Genomic DNA, 21,555 nt, shown 5'->3' on the forward strand with positions numbered 1-21,555 from the left:
AGGATCGAAATAAAACAGAGGAGATGAAAAAGAGTGGCAGTTATAGGACTTTGGGCCTTGGGGGTACACATACGACTATATATAAACTGGGTTCACCGCTCCAGCTCCACTCTTCTAATTTTGTTCACCAAATATATCTTTTTTTTGACCTATTTGGCATTTGGAGGAATCGTTTTTGTAGTTTTTAAACCCAATGCGCACAAATCCTCTGTGCACAGAGATAATGTACATATTGTGCACAGACCACACTAGGGTCCTACACAAATATAAGTCCCATTGTTCATTAAATTTAAATAAGTTTTTCCTTATTTTCATCCGATTTTCCTCCTGCAGTGAATTAGAATTTGGCTTCGATCACAACTGGTTTTTTTTGGCAGGAACAATAAGATGTATGGAGTTAGTACATTCTCTATATTTAGCTCGAATCCAGTGCCACTCGAGTAAAAGCTGCAAGCCCGGCCTGACTTTGCAAAACTTTCCGAGGCACAACGGGCAATGAGAGAGGCCAACCTCCCCACCACAGTGGTGAGTGTGCAGTTACCTACGAAGAAATTCAAGCCTCAGTCTCCAAGTCTACGGGATGTGGAATTAGTATTTGATAATGACCAACTTCTGGACGAAAAGTCATTGCTGCGACTTGCCCTTTGCTTCTACAACAACTTCAAGGGACTCTTTTTCGGAGGCGTCAGTTACAGCCACGAGCAACGTCAGTTCACTCGCAATTTCTTTCTCAAAAGAATTAGCCGTGATGCTTTTAAGTTGGCAGAAATTGAACTTAGTTTCATACGTAAGGATCTCCATACCAAGACTGGAACACCACATCTCGATGGCAACCCAGTAGCGCGTATTATGACCTTGTTGTTAATCAGTGCTGCAGCTTTCCAATTCTATAGAGACAACATCGATGCAGAGAGGGTCTGTTTTGTATTGTGGTATACTATCATCAAAACAAGCGTGGGTAACCATTAGTTGATATCGGTATCAGCTATGCCTTGGTCTTTGGAGCTTCAATCCTCGAGATTGTCTCTCTCCTAATCGTCCTATTGTCGGGCCGAAATGTAATTGCATTCAATTACTACAACTGGGTAAAATGCGCAAGTGGAAAGAAGGAGGAAGCTATGGTACACAGGGTATACGGTACATCTAAATTATGACAATTTGTGATTTTCATTATGACGATTTTTGATTTTTTAATGCATATTTATGATTCTAGTTACGACTTGTACATTAAAATTTACCTGTTGAACAGGTCATTAGCAGATTATCCATAATTAAAAAATATTATTATTATGTAACCATAATTATTCGTACCGAAATCCATAATACTTGTACCATAACCAAATATATGCGTACAATATCAAAAATTAAATAATGTTATCCACAAATGTTCTAACAACACCATAAATTGGCATTATCTTATCACAATGAACCGTACCAATTTTTTTTTGACTCGTATGATATTCCGTAACAAAACCAAAATATGTCGTACCAGAATCAACAATTGTTATACTCAAGCCAAAAATATTTGTAAAATGCCACAAATTTTATAAAATAACGACAATTATTATGACAACACCTAAAATTGTCATTTTCTTAACACAAGGTGTCGTATCAAAAGAAAATATATTTAAATACCACAAATTATATAACAAACCATAATTATTATGACAATACCATAAATTGACGTTTTCTTACCACAATGTGTTGTACCAAAGGAAATTAATTAAAATATTTCGTAATAAAACATGTCTAAAATACTACAAATTCAGTAATATAACCAAATTTGTTATGACAATACCATAAATTGACGCTTTCATACCCACAACGTGTCGTATAAAAAAATTCAATCAGAATTTTCAATTAACGATAATTATAATCAACAAAATATCATACCACAAATTCAGTAATATTACCAAATTTGTTATGACAACATCATAAATTAGCGTTTTCATACTCACAACGTGTCGTATAAAAAAAATTCAATTGAAATGCTTAGTTAACGATAGTTATTATTAGCAAAATACCATACCGCAAATTCAATAATATAACCAAATTTGTTATGACAACACCATAAATTGACGTTTTCATACCCACAACGTGTCGTATAAAAAAATTCAATCAGAATGTTCAATTAACGATAGTTATAATCAACAAAATATCATACCACAAATTCAGTAATATAACCAAATTTGTTATGACAACACCATAAATTTGTATTTTCATACCCACAACGTGTCGTATAAAAAAAATTCAATCGGAATGTTTAGTAAATGATAGTTATAATTGGCAAAATACAATACCACTAATTATTTTCAATTCCCGCCACATTATTTTTTAAAATTTTAAAATTTCCACCATTTTATCTTAATTTTCGATTCCCTCCATACTATTTTTTCAAATTCTTATTTGTCCCTATACAATACCTCAATAATTTAAACTAAAAATGAACTTCTTGCACAAAATTTTCATCCAAGAAATTTACCAAAAAATAAGTACTATACCCAAATTTTTGAATACAACTACAATTTCCTTTCAAAATATTGTTTAAATCAAATTCTTTCTCTACAAAATTTAATTCAAAAAATCAAAATTCCTTCATGAAAAAATGAGAGGTCACTAAAAAAATAATTATCTTGTGAATATAAAAAAATAGAGTGTGAAAATTACTCCCATTTTTGTAATTGGTGAAATTAATTATATTAATACTCAATCTTATTAATATTCAGGGCGGTGCACTTAACAATTGGCACTATATATTTGACACATGGATAAGTGTCAAACCTTCACCCTATGCATACCAATCAAAATTTAATGGTGGTCCTTGGAACTAGGTCGTGGAAGTAAAATCTAAATAATTTTATAAATTTATTGTCATTGTACTTTATTTCAAAAATTATTATTATAGTCGACATATTGATTTACACTTATAACATAGGCTATAATATGATCTACAAGTGTAGGCCCAGCACTAGGATGGAGGCATTTGAAATCTCTGTCTTCTCAAAATTTTAGCCTGAAAATAAAGCCGCTATATACAAGAAAATATTATATAATTAATAGTCTTTAGAATTACAAATTCTCAATTGTGTACCATAGTGATAAAGTGTTGAAAATTGGACATTTATCTAAAAGATCTGGGGTGCATGTCTTACACCCTTTGTTCCTATTTTTTTTAAAAGAATGTTGTTATTTTTTAGGATAAATTACATAGTTAGTTCTTAAAGTTTCATACTTCAACAAATCTCGTCGTTCAATTTCAATACAACATTAAAATATAATAATGCACCATTTGAGCCCGACGTAAGGTGTTTTTTTTTTTTTTTTTTATCAAAATCGTCTATCTTTTACATAATATTAATTAGGTCATTCGTACCAAGAATGAAGTTGATGGCTTGTAGCTTAATTGGATGGAAAATATCATTATATTATTCAATTTGCGTGCCGATGATGGACCTTTCTAAACTTGATTGAGACAAAAATTTACGTAGGTGACTTAATCAACAAACATAAAAAATTCAATGGATTTGATCGTCATTATTGTGTCACAGTCGCATGGTTACATTACATTCAACTACAACAGAAGACTAGGTTTCATACCAAATACTATAAATTGACTGTACAATCTAAATGTCGTTAGCGAGTGTATTTTTAAAATGATCAATCAGGACTGTTAAGATGTTAAGTTATACAATATTTAATTTATGATATTTTAGACATGTATCTTGCTTGGGTATAATAATTATTGATTGTGCTACGATATATTTTGGTCTTGTATCTAGTATCTTTTGATCGATTTCTTTTGATACGACATATTGTGATAAGAAAGTGTCAATTTTTTGTGTTGTCATAACAATTGTGGTTATGTTATATAATTTGTAATATTTTACACATGAGGGAGAGGGAGAGAAAGTCAATGAGGAGAGAACAACCTGTTACCTGCTAAGCCCTTTTTTATTTTATAAATTGATTTAATATATGGATGGTCCGAATTATTTACTTTAAAATTCAAGGATTTTAAATCGTGATGCGTACGGTACGTCCCCTAATAAGGGGTGTGTACCATAGGACAAGAAAGAATCTTTCTCAAAGTGCAATCTCATTTGCTATTATCTTCGGGGGAGTGGATTTTGCCACTCCCTTATTTGTTAACGTCACTCCCCTTTTTGATTTTATTAGGTGCATTTACAAAAACATTTGTTGCACTTTATTAGGTGAATTTACTAAAACACCCCGCACTTTATTCGGTGAATTTACTAAAACATCATTGCACTTTATTTGGTATATCATAAAGTATAAGGGTATTTTAGTAAATTCACCTAATAAAAAATCAGAAGGGGAGTGGTGTTAACAAATAGGAAAGTGACAAAATTAGCTGCCTATCTTCGTCATGGAACCCCACGCCAAACCAGTTTTATAGCAAAGTTTCTATTCATTGGGCATGCTCTAGAGGCTTGGAAACTCAAAAGAACAATCACCTTAGAGCCCATCTCGGAGTCTTTGAAGGACAAGATTTATACAGAGCTGAGAACGAGATCAAAGCTAGCGCAGAACATAGAAATTGGGGAAAATGACAATCAAGGATGTGTTTTGATAATTAATACCCACCAAGGACATTTTCAGTATTAACAAATATTCTTAGCTTGTCCTTGGCGGGTATTAATTATCAAAACACGTTCTGGGCTGTCATTTTCCCTAGAAATTGCAACAAAGATATGTTCACAAAGGGGGGATTGGATTCCCATGCAAAGATCTTGTTATAGGAAACTCAAATGGAGCCTTGGAGAGGTTGAGTATTTACGTTGCTTATTGCTATGATACATTGTGTTAGCACCTTGATTTCCAAGGCTTGCTAAGCTTGGCTAGCGGTGGCACCTTGCACCCTGGCCAACTGGTGCTAACAAAGGCATGAGACAGGCATGTCTTTTCAAGGTGACCCGATGGTGTCAGTTGGTGTCGGCACTGGTCCATTAGACAAGTGGCAGCTGGGATGCACGTGAAGGCCCGATGATTATTGGGGCATGGATGCTAAACGGGAAGCTAGCTTGTGGGACAATGCAATCAGAAAATGTCTAAGTATTTGGAGTTGGGTTGGATCACAAAATTGGCCAGGCAGCCTTGATTGGGATCGGGCAAAACGGCTATTGACGGTTACTACATTCTGCACATGTTGCTGGCAAGCAAGGACAGGTGTCCCAAATTATGCACAAGCCCATTATGAACGAAATTGGCCAGGCAGTCTTCTCTCTCACGCTCTTTATATGGAATACTCCCGTTCTGCAATTATTGCCGCAAGTCAAGAATTTTCTTCTCCCTCTCTCTCATGGCGTCCAATCTCGAAACCAGGGCGTAAGAGGCGTTTATTGACGACCACTTCGAACTGGCCGTTGACCTCTACTCTCAAGCCATTGCTATGGAACCTACGAACGCTGAGCTCTTCGCCGATCGTGCTCAGGCCAACCTCAAGCTCAACACCTTCACTGGTATCTCTTCTTCTCAATTTCGTTCATAAATCATACTTTTTTCGTCCGTTAAGTACAAAAGTACAATAGTTTCGACTTGATCAAGCCAATTTGTGGTACTTAGCTTGACTTGGTACATACTCAACTGTTCTTTCGTCATTGGCCCAAATAACAGAAATCTTGCGAGTTGATAGTTTTTGCTTCTTTTATTTCTGTGAGTGTTCATATGGGATATGGCTACCTCAAAAATCTTTTGATATGTTTTTTCTATCTCTGCGGTCAATGTTTGGACTGCAGAGAGCAGTACATGGAATTTCAGCCGTCCTAATGGTTAGATTTTGTTGAAAGACTCTTCTTGGAAAGAATAATTTATTGTCGTGAAGTGTCTCTTTAAAATTTGAATCATTTGATTGCTGAAATGAAAAGATGAGATGAGACTGCAAAGGGTTCTCTATAACTCAATTGCAGAGAAGCCGTATCCTTTTTCCACCTCACTGTTGCAAATGAAAAGTGGATGGGCCTTTAAGGCTGTATACTCGTTTTTCTTTCTCTGTTTTTGATTCCTTCTTGTTTGGGCCGGAGACTTTTGACTCCAACCAAATGGTAGGGAGTGGCTGTAGTAAAATGAATCCACTATAGATAGACTTGTGCATTTCTCCTTTTTTAGTAGTGAAATGAATCCAATCCACCATAGATAGACTTCCCCATTTCTCCTTTCTACTACTCCTCTGTTCTCGAACTTTAGAACAACTCCATGGCATCCTCTTCATCTCTTTCCACCGAACAAGTTCATCCTCCACAACAGCCACCACTTCCTTTCCTTCCCAAACCCAGTTTCTCATCTAGTCTCACACCACCTGATCGTACATGTCTTGAATTCCTTTCTTGCCTGCAGACAGACCAGATCATGCCAATCCACAAGATCAACGACGTGGTAATCCCAACTCTGATTCATTACCTGTCCAAATGCAATCCCCATCTTTGTTCGTCCGAGAGTGGTGATCCCTCTCCGCTAGATCTTTCCGACATCAAAACGACCCTTGAAAGACTCAAAGAATGGGAAGACCACCTCAACGCTCTTACCAAAACTTTGATGCTCTACGATTGGGAAGCTCTCTGCAGTGAAGAAACAAACTCTGTTGAGGTTTTACAAACTGCAATTCCTAAAGTCCATGAGATGATATCGGGATTGAAATCCCACATTTCTCTACCTCTTGAAACCTCTTTAGCTCCTAAATCTTCCGACAATTCTCACCTTCCCATATCCGAAAATGCAGCCTCGATTCTAAAATGCACTGAAAATTTCCAAGAGACCGAAGCCTTTGTCGATTTTAAAGAACGTTATGATGCTCTCAAACCCCAACAGCAACAGAGCTTGTTGTATTTCTCATAAATCCCGGAAAATTCTCTGATCAGGAAAAAGGTCCCCATTTACTTGTGGATGGGAGAGGAATTCCTCCATTCCACTGCTGCAGGAGATTGGGAGGAGATTGCGGATCTGTTGTTTGAAGAGCTAATTGCCATGGGATTCGTTGAGCCCTTCGAAGAAAAGGTCAAAGGAGACTTCAATGTATGCTCGGTAAAGCCAGATATTCGATCAGCTTTGCTCAAAATAGCACATGCTAGGGGCTTCTTCGATTCAGAAGGCAACCCCACTGCCAGTTCTCGCAGAGCATGGTTGGAGAAAACCAAACAAGGGTCATTACAACATCTATCCAAGTTCTCAAATCACGACAAGCTCCTGACTTTATTCAATATCAACGAGAATTGCCTCGACTTCCCGAGCCGCTGGTTATCAAAGACGAAGGACATCGCAGTGATTCATCTGGGAAATTGGAGCAGTAGTTCCACAGACAACTACATTGAAGTAGAGTACCCAGATTTCTTAAAATATTTGCACGATGCAAAACTCCTGAGGTGTTTGAGCCTCAATGGGATCTGTGGAATCACACAGCTTCCAGATTCCATTTCCAAATTAGACCATCTCAACATATTGGACCTGAAATCTTGCCGGGATTTGGAGAAGTTGCCCAAGGAGATAGGTATGCTCAGAAAGCTAACGCACTTGGACATGTCCGGCTGTTACCTACTGGACGAAATGCCTGAGGGACTTGCTTCGCTTTCGGAGCTCCGAGTTCTCAAGGGATTCATTATTTTTAGCTCAAGGAAAGGCACTAAGCAGTGCACACTCGGTGATTTGGTGAAGTTGGAGAAGTTGAGGAAACTCAGCCTCTCTGCCGACAAAGAGACCACAGGAGAAAATGGAGAGCTAAACTGCTTATCAGAGTTTCAATCATTGCGAATATTAGCAATATCGTGGATTGCACCAATTCCTGATCCCCAATCGAAGCCAATCGAGAAGCTCAACGGCACGAGTGTGGCGTCCCCATCGCTTCCTGCTAGCTTAGAGAAATTAGACTTGAGGTGTTGGCCTTCGTCGTTGATGCCCATTTGGATAAAGCCAAATGAACTCAACAGCTTGAAGAAACTTTACGTATGGATGGTCAAGATGTGTAGGAAAGCTTTCGCGTATGCAAATTATACAAGCAGAGGTGTCTAAGTCACCAGACTCACCACCATGGATGGTCAAGATTTTACGTCTCAAGTTCTTGAGAGAACTGAGGATGGATTGGGAAGAAGTGGCTACATTATTTCCAAGCTTGTTGTACTTGGAGAAAGTGGATTGCCCTCAGCTCTCGTCCTTTGGCTTTGAGGGAGTGCGGAGATTCTAAACATAAGGAGAATAAGGAATAATCATGTTGTTGCAGCTTTGTTCATGTCAATCCTGTAAAGCATGTTTAGTTAATCAGTTTGTTATGTAATTAGTAATGACAATTATCAATTTGTTAGAACCATGGTTAGGAGTTAAGTCGGTTTTCAGGTGAATATATAAACTCTGCCATGATCTGTATCGGTTGGAATTAATGAATTGAATCTCTTCTATATTTTGTATATATGGTACGTACTCAGAGCAACTGACGAGAGTACCTCAATCCAGAGCTTCAAATCTCCAAATTGAGCCTTTTTAAACTACTTATACTTATTTTCCAAACGCATGTTGTTGAAGTTGGGTTTTTGTCCGGAGATACACCTTAAAGCTTTAAGTCGCGCCATGGTAATGCGGCTTATTCTTTTCCTTGTTGTGTTCTTGTGAAGGTGTGTGATATCAATGCTATTACTTGGGCAACAATGCTCGAAGCCCTCACTTGATGCTTAAAATATATAAACAAATTCATCCAACCCCATCACCTTTGTTTCTTGCGGGATAATATTGATCGATAATTAACAATACTACTTGTGTTACAAGAACCCGATGTGTTTTTTTAACACTTAATCACTTATCTTGTTATTAATGAATTTTTAACTCTTCAAAAAAAAAAAGAAAAAAAAGTGCATATCCAATAAGCTTGACAAATAAGGTGAGAGAGAGAGAGAGAGAGAGAGAGAGAGAGAGAGAGAGAGAGAGAGAGAGAGAGAGAGAGTATTAATTATCATCACCATACCTTGAGCAAGAGTATTAATTATCATAACCATACCTTGAGCAAGACATCGATTTTAAGCTTAAAGTCGTGTCCCAAAAACATGACTTCAATCAATTATAACACTTGTTTGAGAAATATTTTTGTTTATCGCATAGACATTATCTCATATTGCTCATTCAAGCCACCCAAATTTTGCTAATATAATCTAGAACCTACTTTACACATGGCCCATAAGATTTAGGTTGGACCCCTCCAAACTAATTAACATGATATCATTCTTAGGTCTTGAGTGGTCTTACTTCAGCCACTTGATTTCAGGTTGGAAACTTCCAGACAAAACTAAAATGGTATAAGAGCTAGACATTGAGAGGTCTCATCACATGTGGTACTTGATCGAGTTTTCGCCTGAGTCAATTCCCTCGCCTCCTCAATCCATACCTCAACGTACCACCAGGTTGTACATGTGTGTGTGTGAGAGAGAGAGAGAGAGTTAAACTTTATCATTGAATCCCTTACGTAAGCCACTCAAACATGATTAATGTAATTTGGCTAAAAGATACTTCACCTACGGGTCTATAGATAGCCAATTGTAATTTTATGTTCTCCATGAGAGGCTCCGTTGGAACAAATTAAAAACTTGTCAGGGTATTTTCATACGCTTTACTGATATGACTGCTAATATATTTACTTGTAGAATCAAATTGTCTCTAATCGCATTCATACTTTACATTTACGTTTAGTACTCAATAAATGTGAACTACTCTTTAATGCACTCGATCGTAGTTTACCCAAAAAAAATTCCACATCATAAGTTTACTTCTTTTCCACTCTCAATTATTTACTCCATCGGAAGTGTACGTTACTAGTGCATGCATGACACTTTTGGTCTTTGGTCTTTTGTTTGCCACTCCACTTTATATATGGAAAGCACTCCTCTCTTTTTCAGTGTTCATGGTTAGTAGTCTTTCTATGTGTCGAGTCTGTCGACATTGGATAATCAAAGATGATGATCAACCTCTTTTAAAGTCTAATTATAAAATAATAGATTGATCTCAAAAGGCAGGATACAAATATTTTGCGGGATGGTATCATGTTTTTCTAATTGCCAAATCGTTTTGCTATATAAGTCAAAGTTTGAAGTTAAACCAACAATATTCCCGTAAAAAAAAGAAAAGAAAGTTACACCAATCAAATTGGCATAGCTGGAACCAAGGCTTTAGGCCAATGGCCTATATATTCTTATGGGTTTCATTCACAAAGGGTCATGAGTTCGAGATGATCAATTTTTATTTTTTAATTAGTAGTAAGCTAACTTACTACTCCTTAATACTACTCCAACAACTTACCATTAGGGGAAAAAAAAGTTTAGTATACTCTTGAGGTGAAAAGATAATGGAGTAATTTTTCGTTTGACCAAAAAAAGAAAAGAAAAGATAATGGAGTAAGTTGTGACACTGACCGCAAAAAAAAAAAAAAAAAAAGAAGAAGAAGAAGAAGAAGACCTTATCCTGATTAAAAGCGAGATGATGTGAGAAAGGAAAAGAAGGAGATCGAGCACAATCTTTCCTTCTTTTTTTGGTACATGCATGAGCACAATCTTTCTTCAATTATTAGATCATACTTCTTAATAACCAAATTTATTGAACCCCACCTATTGTGAGCCCCACGTATTTTAACTGGTCCGCTCAAAAATGAGTGTCACCTTCTCTCTCCTCTTTCCTCTTCATTCTCATCTCGCCGTTGCTTTCCCGTCTCCATGACTTTATATTAGAGTGAACTTTAAGACCACCCAATGAAAAATAAGAATAGTAAAAATGGAAAACATGAGTTAAAATGGCAGTTCTCTATTATTGTTAGAAATGATAGAGCCAGGTGAATACATGCAACTATAAAAGCTAGCAGAGGAACAAGACATAAAGGTTTTCTTCGAAGGAAAAGAAGACGTATTTATATAAATTAAGTTGATCTTCTAATCTCCTTTTTTGGTATAGACGATATGAAAGACATCTTTGCAGGCCTCTCATCCGTCCAGGATTCCATGTGTTTGTGTGGAAAAGGTAAGTAGACGACACCCGTTTGGTCTTTGTCTTTCATAATTTGTACTCCCTCCGTCCCTAAATAAGTGTCCGGCGTGCAAACTAGGCTTTACAAAATATGCATATTTTTTATTAAAAAATTTAATTTTTTTTCACAATCTAATAGAACTCATTGCTATCTATTGATTTATGAAAAAAATTTGATTTTTTTAATGAAACAAATGCTTCTTTTTTAAGGCCTAGTTTTGCGCGCCGAACACTTATTTAGGGACGGAGAGTGTATTTTTTTAAAATCATTTTGCAATAACTTATTTATTAGTACTTATTTTCAATCCCAGTTACGTTATGGTGAATTGCTAATTAAAATCAGTTTTCAAAAAGAAAAAAAAAACGAACCACCCTTTTAGTTACTTACTTCTTTTTCAATACTTATTTTCAATCCCAGTTACGTTATGGAAAGTACTCCTTTCTTTTTTCAATAAAACGCCGTGTGGTCAGAAGTACTCCTTTCTTTTTGCATTTGGAACTTTCTCCTTTTAGCTTAGTACTCTTACTACATAATCTATTCGGTTTGACCAAAAAGAAGAAGAAGTCTTTCTCTTAAAAGAATTTTTTTTTTTTTATCCCCTAAACTATGCAAGTTTTCTCTACTTCGTCTCTGAACTATTAATTTGGCAATTTCATCCCCTCAACTGTCTCTCCGTTACCTAAGTGATCCAATTGATAACAGTTCTCCTCATTTGGACGGAAAAGAAGCTCATTTGATAGTCACGTGTGATCCCAGCCCAATTGAGAGGGGCAAATTAGACATTCCAGGTCCAATGAAGTATTTCCCCACCTGTTACGTCATTTTTTTCCACCTCTCTCTCTCTTATACGCTACTTCCCTTCCTCTCTCATCTGATATGGTGCGATCCCCACTTAGGGTTTGATCTGGAACAAAAATCAAACGGAAGGCAAGGGTTTTTGGCGCAAAATCCTTGGTTGGAAATCGTAGCAGTGCTGTAATTCGGGATGGATGAGTATTTTTTGGGTAAATCGGGATGGATGAGTTGAGGCAAGTTTTTTTTTTCCCCGATCGTGCATAGCAGTGCATTAGTGTGGGGGTTTAAGTTTGTTTGCAACTGCATGCGCAAAAAATTTGGGGGGGGTGGCGCTAGTGTACTCAGTTTTTTTCCCACAGCTTTTTGTATATAATGGGGTAGAACAGTCCATTTCCAGCTACCATTCTCTGTATTGCTTCTTTAACCATAAGATGAAGAAATGCCCTGAATCAAAAGTGATTCTTGATTCTATCTATAGGAATCCAAATCTACAAATTGCAATAAAATCACAGATACCCAGATGATCTTTTGTTTACCTTAGATTTTTCTAGCCCCAAAATCTGGGGGAAACTGATGTAGAACACGTGGAGGCCCAATTCCATGATCAGCTGGACCGAGCCAAGCCCCGAAAGTCCAAACGGTGTTTAATTTCAGATTACCCAAATTGGCTAAATTCGGACGAGCTCGGAATAGGCCCAAACTTGGTGGGCTGACTTAATTTCGCGCTCCGGTCAATACTCATTAACCCTAAGTTGATGATCGATGGTGCTTTTCGGCCTAATTCCTTCGTATAGGCCTTCAATTGCGTTATTTTGCCGTTTTAGGAAAGATTTGTTTCATTAATAACTCTTAGACCATATTTCCTTTTAAGTTGATTCTTTTTGGGAAAGTCTTGTTTTTCTTTCCCGTTTTCAGTTTTAGGAAAAGCCCCAAATTATGGCACTTTTTATTTTCCAAGTTTATTTTTAGGGTTTCTAGGGTTTCAGCCTATTTAAGGGTTTGTAACCTAGAGTTTAGGTAGCTTTTTGATTAATAATATTGCAGAGATTTTCTCTTTCTTTCTTGTGCGCAAGATTTGCTCGTTGCGACGAGTTGTTTATCTCGTTTGGATTAGTACGCTAACTAATCTCTCGTGAATTCCGCTGCGTCAAGTGGTATCAGAGCAAGGCTTTACCTGGCTCGATGGCACCAAACAAAGTTGAAGACACACCCATTGACGTTCGTCGTGGTGAAGTATTTAACAGGACTCGCACCAAGGGATTTGCCCATGGTCAATCTGTTAAACGCAAAGTTGATAGGAACCGCGTTGAGGGATTTGCCCGCAACCAACCTATTAATCAAAACGTCTCCAGAAGATATTCTTATTATCAACTTGATAGTGAGGATGAATCTGAAGACGAGTTATTTGAGGATTATTATGGATATCAGTCGAAAAAGCGACATTCAAGATTTGAAGGGTTTTACCGCACAGATGACGACTTTTCAACTTTTCAGGTACAACCAATAATTCCTAGTTTTAAAGGGTATTGCCATCCTGAGAATTTAATTTATTGGTTTCGTAAAGTTGATAAGTTTCTTGAGTATATGGAAATTCCGGAAGAAAAGGAAGTTAGATACGTGACTTGTAAATTACAAGGCTATGCTTCTAGATGGTGGAAGCAATTGCAATATAATCGGGAGCGCCAGTATAAACAACCAGTCAAGACATGGCTCAGGATGAGACGATTGATGAGTGATAGATTTCTTCAATCGCATCATGGTCAGATGTTATATGAAGAGTATCGAAGAAATCTTGAGTCCAAGCGATTGTCCCGAGATAATCTTGAGTTGTCTTATTCTTTTTCAAGTAATAAAAATTATACCGTTGCGGCTACTGAAAACTCGAGGGACACATCACTGAAACTGTTGGGTTCGGGTCACTCAAAGCGTCAACAAACCGATAAAAATCTTTCAATCTCAGATTCATCACGTTCCAGCTATTATGATGGATATGAGATCGTAGAAGAGGAAGGAGATCGAGTTGAACTAGAGGAGGTGATATTTGTTGAGCCCAACATCGAAGAAACAGTGGAGGTCGATGTTGAATGCAATCATTATGGGTACAATAAAACTGATGATAAAGAGAAAGTTGACCTTTATATTAGCAAAAAAGAGGAATGCAAGATTGAAGTTCATGATCAAGATGAAATTGGCATCAATACTTGTGTGCAAGAGAATATTGAAATTATTTCAGATGAGGCTGCGGAGGACCAAAATAATATTGCATTGGAGGCTTGTGCTTTTGGGCTTGATGAATCACCCGCAATAGAGTTGACTACAACACTACAAGAAAATATGGCTGTTGCTGAAATCCGATTTTCTAACAAAGAAGTGCCAACCAACTCTATAATAAATCAAAGTCTAGAGAATCAGCAACTTCAGCATAAGGTTCTAGTTGATTTTCTTGGAGTGCAGCAATTTAATTGGGTTCTCAACATTCATCTAGTGAATTTTGTCAACAAGTTAAAACATGCTGAGAAACAATCTTTGCAAATACACTTTTTCTTGAAGTTTTATTTCAAGTTAAGGAAGGAGTTGAAGTATTCTAAGTATCTGTTTCTTTGGCATGGAAGATGGCAGATTCCTAACGAGAACTCGAGGTCGAGTTCTTCTTTTGAAGAAAAGGAGACTGATGTAGGACAAAAATGGAGAGTTTTTGTATTTTATTTTCTTTGTTTTAGAATAAGATTTTGGTTAGGAATATTTCCATTTAGGTTAGAATTATTAACTTTCCGTATTCGGTTTAATTTTGATTTTTGCCTTTATTAAAATTCTTGGTCTACAAGAATTAAGATTTTATTTTAATTAATTAGGAAATATGTTTTATTTAATGCCAATTGTTTTGGCATGATTTATTATTTCTTTTACAGTAGGATTTCTAGGGTTAGGGTCTTATAAAAAGGGTTGTAACCTATTCAATTATTGAACTTTTATAGCTTTTGATTAATAATATTACAGAGATTTTCTCTTTCTTTCTTGTGCGCAAGATTTGCTCGTTGCGACGAGTTGTTTATCTCGTTTGGATTAGTACGCTAACTAGTCTCTCGTGAATTCCGCCGCGTCAAGAAAGAATGAGAAAATCTCTGTAATATTATTGATAAAAGTTTAAAAGTCTAATAATTGAATAGGTTACAGCCCTTTTTATAAGACACTAACCCTATAAATCCTACTGTAAAAGAAATAATAAATCATGCCAAAACAAGCGGCATTAAATAAAACATATTTCCTAATTAATTAAAATAAAATCTTAATTCTTGTAGACCAAGAATTCTAATAAAGGCAAAAATCAAATTTAAACCGAATACGGAAAGTTAATAATTCTAACCTAAACGGAAATATTCCTAACCAAAATCTTATTCTCAAACAAAGAAAATAAAATACAAAAACTCTCCATTTTTGTCCTACATCAGTCTCCTTTTCTTCAAAAGAACTCGACCTCGAGTTCTCGTTAGGAATCTGCCATCTTCCATGCCAAAGAAACAGATACTTAGAATACTTCAACTCCTTCCTTAACTTGAAATAAAACTTCAAGAAAAAGTGTATTTGCAAAGATTGTTTCTCACCATGCTTTAACTTGTTGACAAAATTCACTAGATGAATGTTGAGAACCCAATCAAATTGCTGCACTCCAAGAAAATCAACTAGAACCTTATGCTGAAGTTGCTGATTCTCTAGACTTTGATTTATTATAGAATTGGTTGGCACTCCTTTGTTAGAAAATCGGATTTCAGCAACAGCCATATTTTCTTGTAGTGTTGTAGTCAACTCTATTGCGGGTGATTCATCAAGCCCAAACGCACAAGCCTCCAATGTAATATTATTTTGGTCCTCCGCAGCCTCATCTGAAATAATTTCAATATTCTCTTGCACACAAGTATTGATGCCAATTTCATCTTGATCATGAACTTCAATCTTGCATTCCTCTTTTTTGCTAATATAAAGGTCAACTTTCTCTTTATCATCAGTTTTATTGTAGCCATAATGATTGCATTCAACATCGACCTCCACTGTTTCTTCGATGTTGGGCTCAACAAATATCACCTCCTCTAGTTCAACTCGATCTCCTTCCTCTTCTGCGATTTCTCACGCCTGTGTTTGTCTGCAGCCCTCTTGTATTTCGCATTAGTCTCAGCTAGCTTCTGTTTTACTTGCTCATGCACCTCTTGAGCCTGTTTAGCCATTGCCTCAGCTGCAACGCTAACCCCGGGACCCCGTGAGAGACGAACCAAATCCACTGTATGCTTTGGAGATGTCACATATACCAAGGAAAAAGGTGATTTTCCCGTGGCACTGTGAACTGCACTATTGAAAGCAAACTCAGCTTGCGGCAAAGCATGATCCCACTGCTTCGGTTTGTCACCACAGATACTGCGAATCAAATTCCCCAAACTCCGATTAGTCACTTCAGTCTGTCCGTCAGTTTGTGGATGTGCAGTAGAACTCCTCTTCAGCGATGTTCCAAACATCCTCCACAGAGTCACCCAAAAATGGCTAAGGAACTTCACATCCCGATCAGAGGTAATAGACTGTGGCACCCCATGCAATCGAACTACCTCTCGAAAGAACAATCGAGCCACATGTGAGGCATCCGATGTCTTTCGACAAGCAATAAAGTGCACCATTTTAGAAAACCTGTCAACTACCACAAATACAGAATCTACACCTCGTTGGGTACGAGGTAGTCCCAACACAAAATCCATAGACAGATCCTCCCAAATATTATTAGGCACAGGCAAAGGAGTATAAAGACCAGTATTTTGAGACTGACCCTTAGATACCTGACAAGTATAGCACCTCCGCACAAAATTTCCAGCATCCTTCTTTAGTTGTGGCCAGAAATAGCGCTCCTCCAAACTCGCAATAGTCTTATCCCTCCCTAAGTGTCCACTTAACCCTCCACCATGAAGGTCTCGGATTAAGCCTTCCCTTAAAGAAGATTGAGGAATACAAAGACGATTGCCACGAAACAAGTACCCATCAGTAACATGAAAGTCACTAATAGGCCGGTTCTGAACGCATACTGCCCAAATTTCTTTGAAGTCTTCATCCTCTGGATACAGCTCCTTTAAGAACTCAAAGCCTACAACTTCATGGGCCAAAGTCACCAACAAATCAGCCCGACGACTCAATGCATCAGCCACCCTATTTGACACCCCAGACTTGTGCCGAATAGTGAACGGAAATTTCTGCAAGAACGTAGCCCAGCGCACATGCATACTGTCCAACTTCTTCTGGCTATTGATGAACTTCAGCGCTTGATGATCAGTGTACAACACGAACTCCCTCTGAATCAAATAATGCTCCCAATGTTTGAGAGCGCGAATCACAGAATAGAACTCCTGATCATAAGTGCTCCACTTTTGTCTAGCTTCACTTAGCTTTTCACTAAAGAAAGCCACTGGTCTCTTCTCTTGGGACAAAACAGCCCCAATACCAACTCCACTAGCATCACACTCAACTTCAAAAATCTTCTCAAAGCTAGGTAGAGCTAATACCGGTGCAGTACAAAGCCGTTCTTTAACCAGCGCGAAACTTTGCTCCGCTTCACTTCCCCACAGAAACTTGCCCTTTTTCAAGCACTCCGTGATTGGTGCTACGATAGTACTGAAATTTCGAATGAATCGCCTATAGAAGGTGGCCAATCCATGGAAACTTCTCACTTCCGTAACAGATTTAGGCGTTGGCCAATCACGAATAACTCGAACCTTCTCTTCATCCACATGAATACCTTCAGAACTCACCACATAGCCCAAGAATAATAAGCTGCGAGTCAAGAAACTGCACTTCTTGAGTTGAATATATAGCTTATTTTCTTGCAGCACCATCAGCACTTGGTGCACATGCTCCACATGCTCCTCCTCAGACTTGCTATAAATCAGTATGTCGTCGAAATAAACGACAACAAACTTTCCAGTGAAAGGCCGCAGAACCTGATTCATCACCCTCATAAAAGTACTCGGCGCGTTAGAAAGGCCGAATGGCATAACCAACCATTCGTACAGGCCATCCTTAGTTTTGAACGCCGTCTTCCATTCGTCTCCCGGTCGGATACGAATCTGATGGTACCCGCTCCGCAAATCAATCTTCGAAAACCACTTCGACCCATCCAACATATCAAGCATATCATCCAGGCGAGGAATTGGAAATCTATACTTGATGGTTATTTTGTTGATGGCCCGACTGTCCACGCACATACGCCAACTCCCATCTTTCTTTGGCGTCAACAAGGCTGGAACACCACATGGACTCAAACTCTCCCGAATGTGCCCCTTCTGCAGCAACTCCTCTACTTTCTCCCTCAGAATCTCATTCTCCTTCGGACTCATCCGATAATGTGGTAGGTTGGGCAGACTTGCCCCAGGCACCAAATCTATCGCATGCTGAATATCTCTCATTGGAGGGAGCTCATTAGGCACATCTTCAGTAACAAGCTCCTCAAATTCCTCCAATAATGGCTGTATCTTTTTAGGTATAGGAACTATCAGAATCTTTGCTTTGTCCCTTTCCTCCACAACCAGAGACTTTACCACCATAGCATAAACCTGTTCCGACTCCTTGAAATCTGTCACAAATTCAGCTTCGGAACTAGCAATTGTTAGAAACGAAGACCCTTCTGTTTTAGGTGGTTTGACAGGCTCCTTATGACTGGAAGGAGCCATAACAACCTTACGTGACTCCCAATTAAAACTATAAGTATTATCACGACCCTTATAAACAATATCAACATCAAACTGCCAGGGTCTACCTAATAGTACATGGCTAGCATCCATCTCAATTACATCACAGATAACTTCAGATCTATAAATTTTCCCAATTGAAAGAGGAAGTTTACAAATTTCAGTTACCTTCACCGTAGGGCCTTTCTTTATCCAACCGATGCTGTATGGAGAGGGATGAGGTTCGGTTGGCAACTTCAAATGGTCCACCAGTCTTTTTGCCACAAAATTCTCACAACTCCCACTGTCCACGATCAAGTCACATACTTTCTGATTGATGGAACAGTTTGATCGAAAGATGTTGTGACGCTGATTGGAATCTTCTGCTCTCGGCGCGAATAACACCCGTTGCACCACACAATTCACTCGTTCCCCATCCTCCTCTGCATAATCTACATCATAAGAATTTTCTTCTGGCCAATCCTCTTCAGGCCCATCTTCTTCGCCACCCCTTTCTACTAGGCCCACCTTCCGATCTGGACACTCATTGGAGCGGTGTCCAGGCTTGCTACACCGAAAACACTTATCTCCAAAGGGTTTGGCATATGGATTAGGGGCTTTAGTCACGTTCCTGTTATTGGAGCTACCTGCCTGATTAGCTCCTCCAAATTTAGAACCACCACCAACTGTAACTTTAGGTTGAAAAGGAGGCACTGTTGGCTGTTTCTCTTTCCCCTTATCAGCAGCAGGAACAAACGACTCTCGACGGTATCCTGAATTGGCTGGTTTACGCTCCATCTGTTCGGCCTTAATTGCTAAGTTAAGGGCGTCATCAACTTCCCAAACAGGCTGCAATCCTATCTTTTCCTGAATTGAGGGTTTCAACCCGTTCATGTACCTCGCTACTTGCTGACCTTCAGTCTCACTCAGATTATTACGTTCTGAGAGTCGATTGAATTCAGTCGTGTAATCAAAAACAGACCTAGATCCCTGCGAACAGTTCTGGTATGACCGGAACAGATGTTGGTCATAGTCAGACGGCAAAAACCTCTCCATCATAAGCTGTTTCATTCTGCGCCATGTTGTCACAGACTCTTTTCCTTGCCTCCGTCGTCTCGCCTGCAATTGGTCCCACCAAACTGCAGCGCCGCTCTTTAGTTTATAAGCGACCATCTTTACTTGCTTCGACTCAGGAACTTCCATCATATTAAGGAACCTCTCAACCTCTGAAACCCAGTCAAGAAACTCTTCCATCTGTAAATTACCGTTGAACGTGGGAAGGTCCACTTTCATGCGGTAATCATCGAACCGATGTTGTTGTCGCCCAACGGGACGGTCTTCTTGTTCTTCATTATCCTCAGGTTCGAATTCTTCACTCTCAGCATCATGTATTACCATCTGACGACGACCGGCTGCGCCTCGGGCAAATCCTCCGGCACGATTCCGATCTTGGTTACGAGGTTGGCGATGGGCAAATCCCAACGCGCGATCCTCCTCAACCCTCCCTGGCCTTTGGCGGATTTGTAGAGTCATCTCCTCCTGCAGCATCTCACGGATCTCAGTGAACTGAGTGCGGGTATCCTGACGGATCTCAGTGAACTGAGTGCGGGTATCCTGACGGATCTCCGTCAACTGTGCTTGTTGATCCTCCACCATCCTCCTTAGGTCAGTAAGCCCAAACGCACAAGCCTCCAATGCAATATTATTTTGGTCCTCCGCAGCCTCATCTGAAATAATTTCAATATTCTCTTGCACACAAGTATTGATGCCAATTTCATCTTGATCATGAACTTCAATATTGCATTCCTCTTTTTTGCTAATATAAAGGTCAACTTTCTCTTTATCATCAGTTTTATTGTAGCCATAATGTGGGCTTACTGACCTAAGGAGGATGGTGGAGGATCAACAAGCACAGTTGACGGAGATCCGTCAGGATACCCGCACTCAGTTCACTGAGATCCGTCAGGATACCCGCACTCAGTTCACTGAGATCCGTGAGATGCTGCAGGAGATGACTCTACAAATCCGCCAAAGGCCAGGGAGGGTTGAGGAGGATCGCGCGTTGGGATTTGCCCATCGCCAACCTCGTAACCAAGATCGGAATCGTGCCGGAGGATTTGCCCGAGGCGCAGCCGGTCGTCGTCAGATGGTAATACATGATGCTGAGAGTGAAGAATTCGAACCTGAGGATAATGAAGAACAAGAAGACCGTCTCGTTGGGCGACAACAACATCGGTTCGATGATTACCGCATGAAAGTGGACCTTCCCACGTTCAACGGTAATTTACAGATGGAAGAGTTTCTTGACTGGGTTTCAGAGGTTGAGAGGTTCCTTAATATGATGGAAGTTCCTGAGTCGAAGCAAGTAAAGATGGTCGCTTATAAACTAAAGAGCGGCGCTGCAGTTTGGTGGGACCAATTGCAGGCGAGACGACGGAGGCAAGGAAAAGAGTCTGTGACAACATGGCGCAGAATGAAACAGCTTATGATGGAGAGGTTTTTGCCGTCTGACTATGACCAACATCTGTTCCGGTCATACCAGAACTGTTCGCAGGGATCTAGGTCTGTTTTTGATTACACGACTGAATTCAATCGACTCTCAGAACGTAATAATCTGAGTGAGACTGAAGGTCAGCAAGTAGCGAGGTACATGAACGGGTTGAAACCCTCAATTCAGGAAAAGATAGGATTGCAGCCTGTTTGGGAAGTTGATGACGCCCTTAACTTAGCAATTAAGGCCGAACAGATGGAGCGTAAACCAGCCAATTCAGGATACCGTCGAGAGTCGTTTGTTCCTGCTGCTGATAAGGGGAAAGAGAAACAGCCAACAGTGCCTCCTTTTCAACCTAAAGTTACAGTTGGTGGTGGTTCTAAATTTGGAGGAGCTAATCAGGCAGGTAGCTCCAATAACAGGAACGTGACTAAAGCCCCTAATCCATATGCCAAACCCTTTGGAGATAAGTGTTTTCGGTGTAGCAAGCCTGGACACCGCTCCAATGAGTGTCCAGATCGGAAGGTGGGCCTAGTAGAAGGGGGTGGCGAAGAAGATGGGCCTGAAGA

The 21,555-nt window shown here is 39.1% G+C and overlaps 2 protein-coding genes across 2 annotated transcripts in view; both read left to right on the forward strand.

Annotated features, from left to right (window-relative positions):
• Positions 1 to 21,555, forward strand: part of LOC131334159 (uncharacterized) — an 87,010-nt gene that overhangs the window by 13,195 nt on the left and 52,260 nt on the right. The window lies entirely within an intron of this gene.
• On the forward strand, positions 6,901 to 8,019 carry LOC131332548 (uncharacterized). Its single transcript, XM_058366853.1, has one exon. It carries the CDS (start codon positions 6,901 to 6,903, stop codon positions 8,017 to 8,019), a length of 1,119 nt encoding a protein of 372 aa, XP_058222836.1.

This window comes from Rhododendron vialii, chromosome 7a, assembly GCF_030253575.1.
Source record: "Rhododendron vialii isolate Sample 1 chromosome 7a, ASM3025357v1".
In the NCBI taxonomy this organism is placed as follows: Eukaryota; Viridiplantae; Streptophyta; class Magnoliopsida; order Ericales; family Ericaceae; genus Rhododendron; species Rhododendron vialii.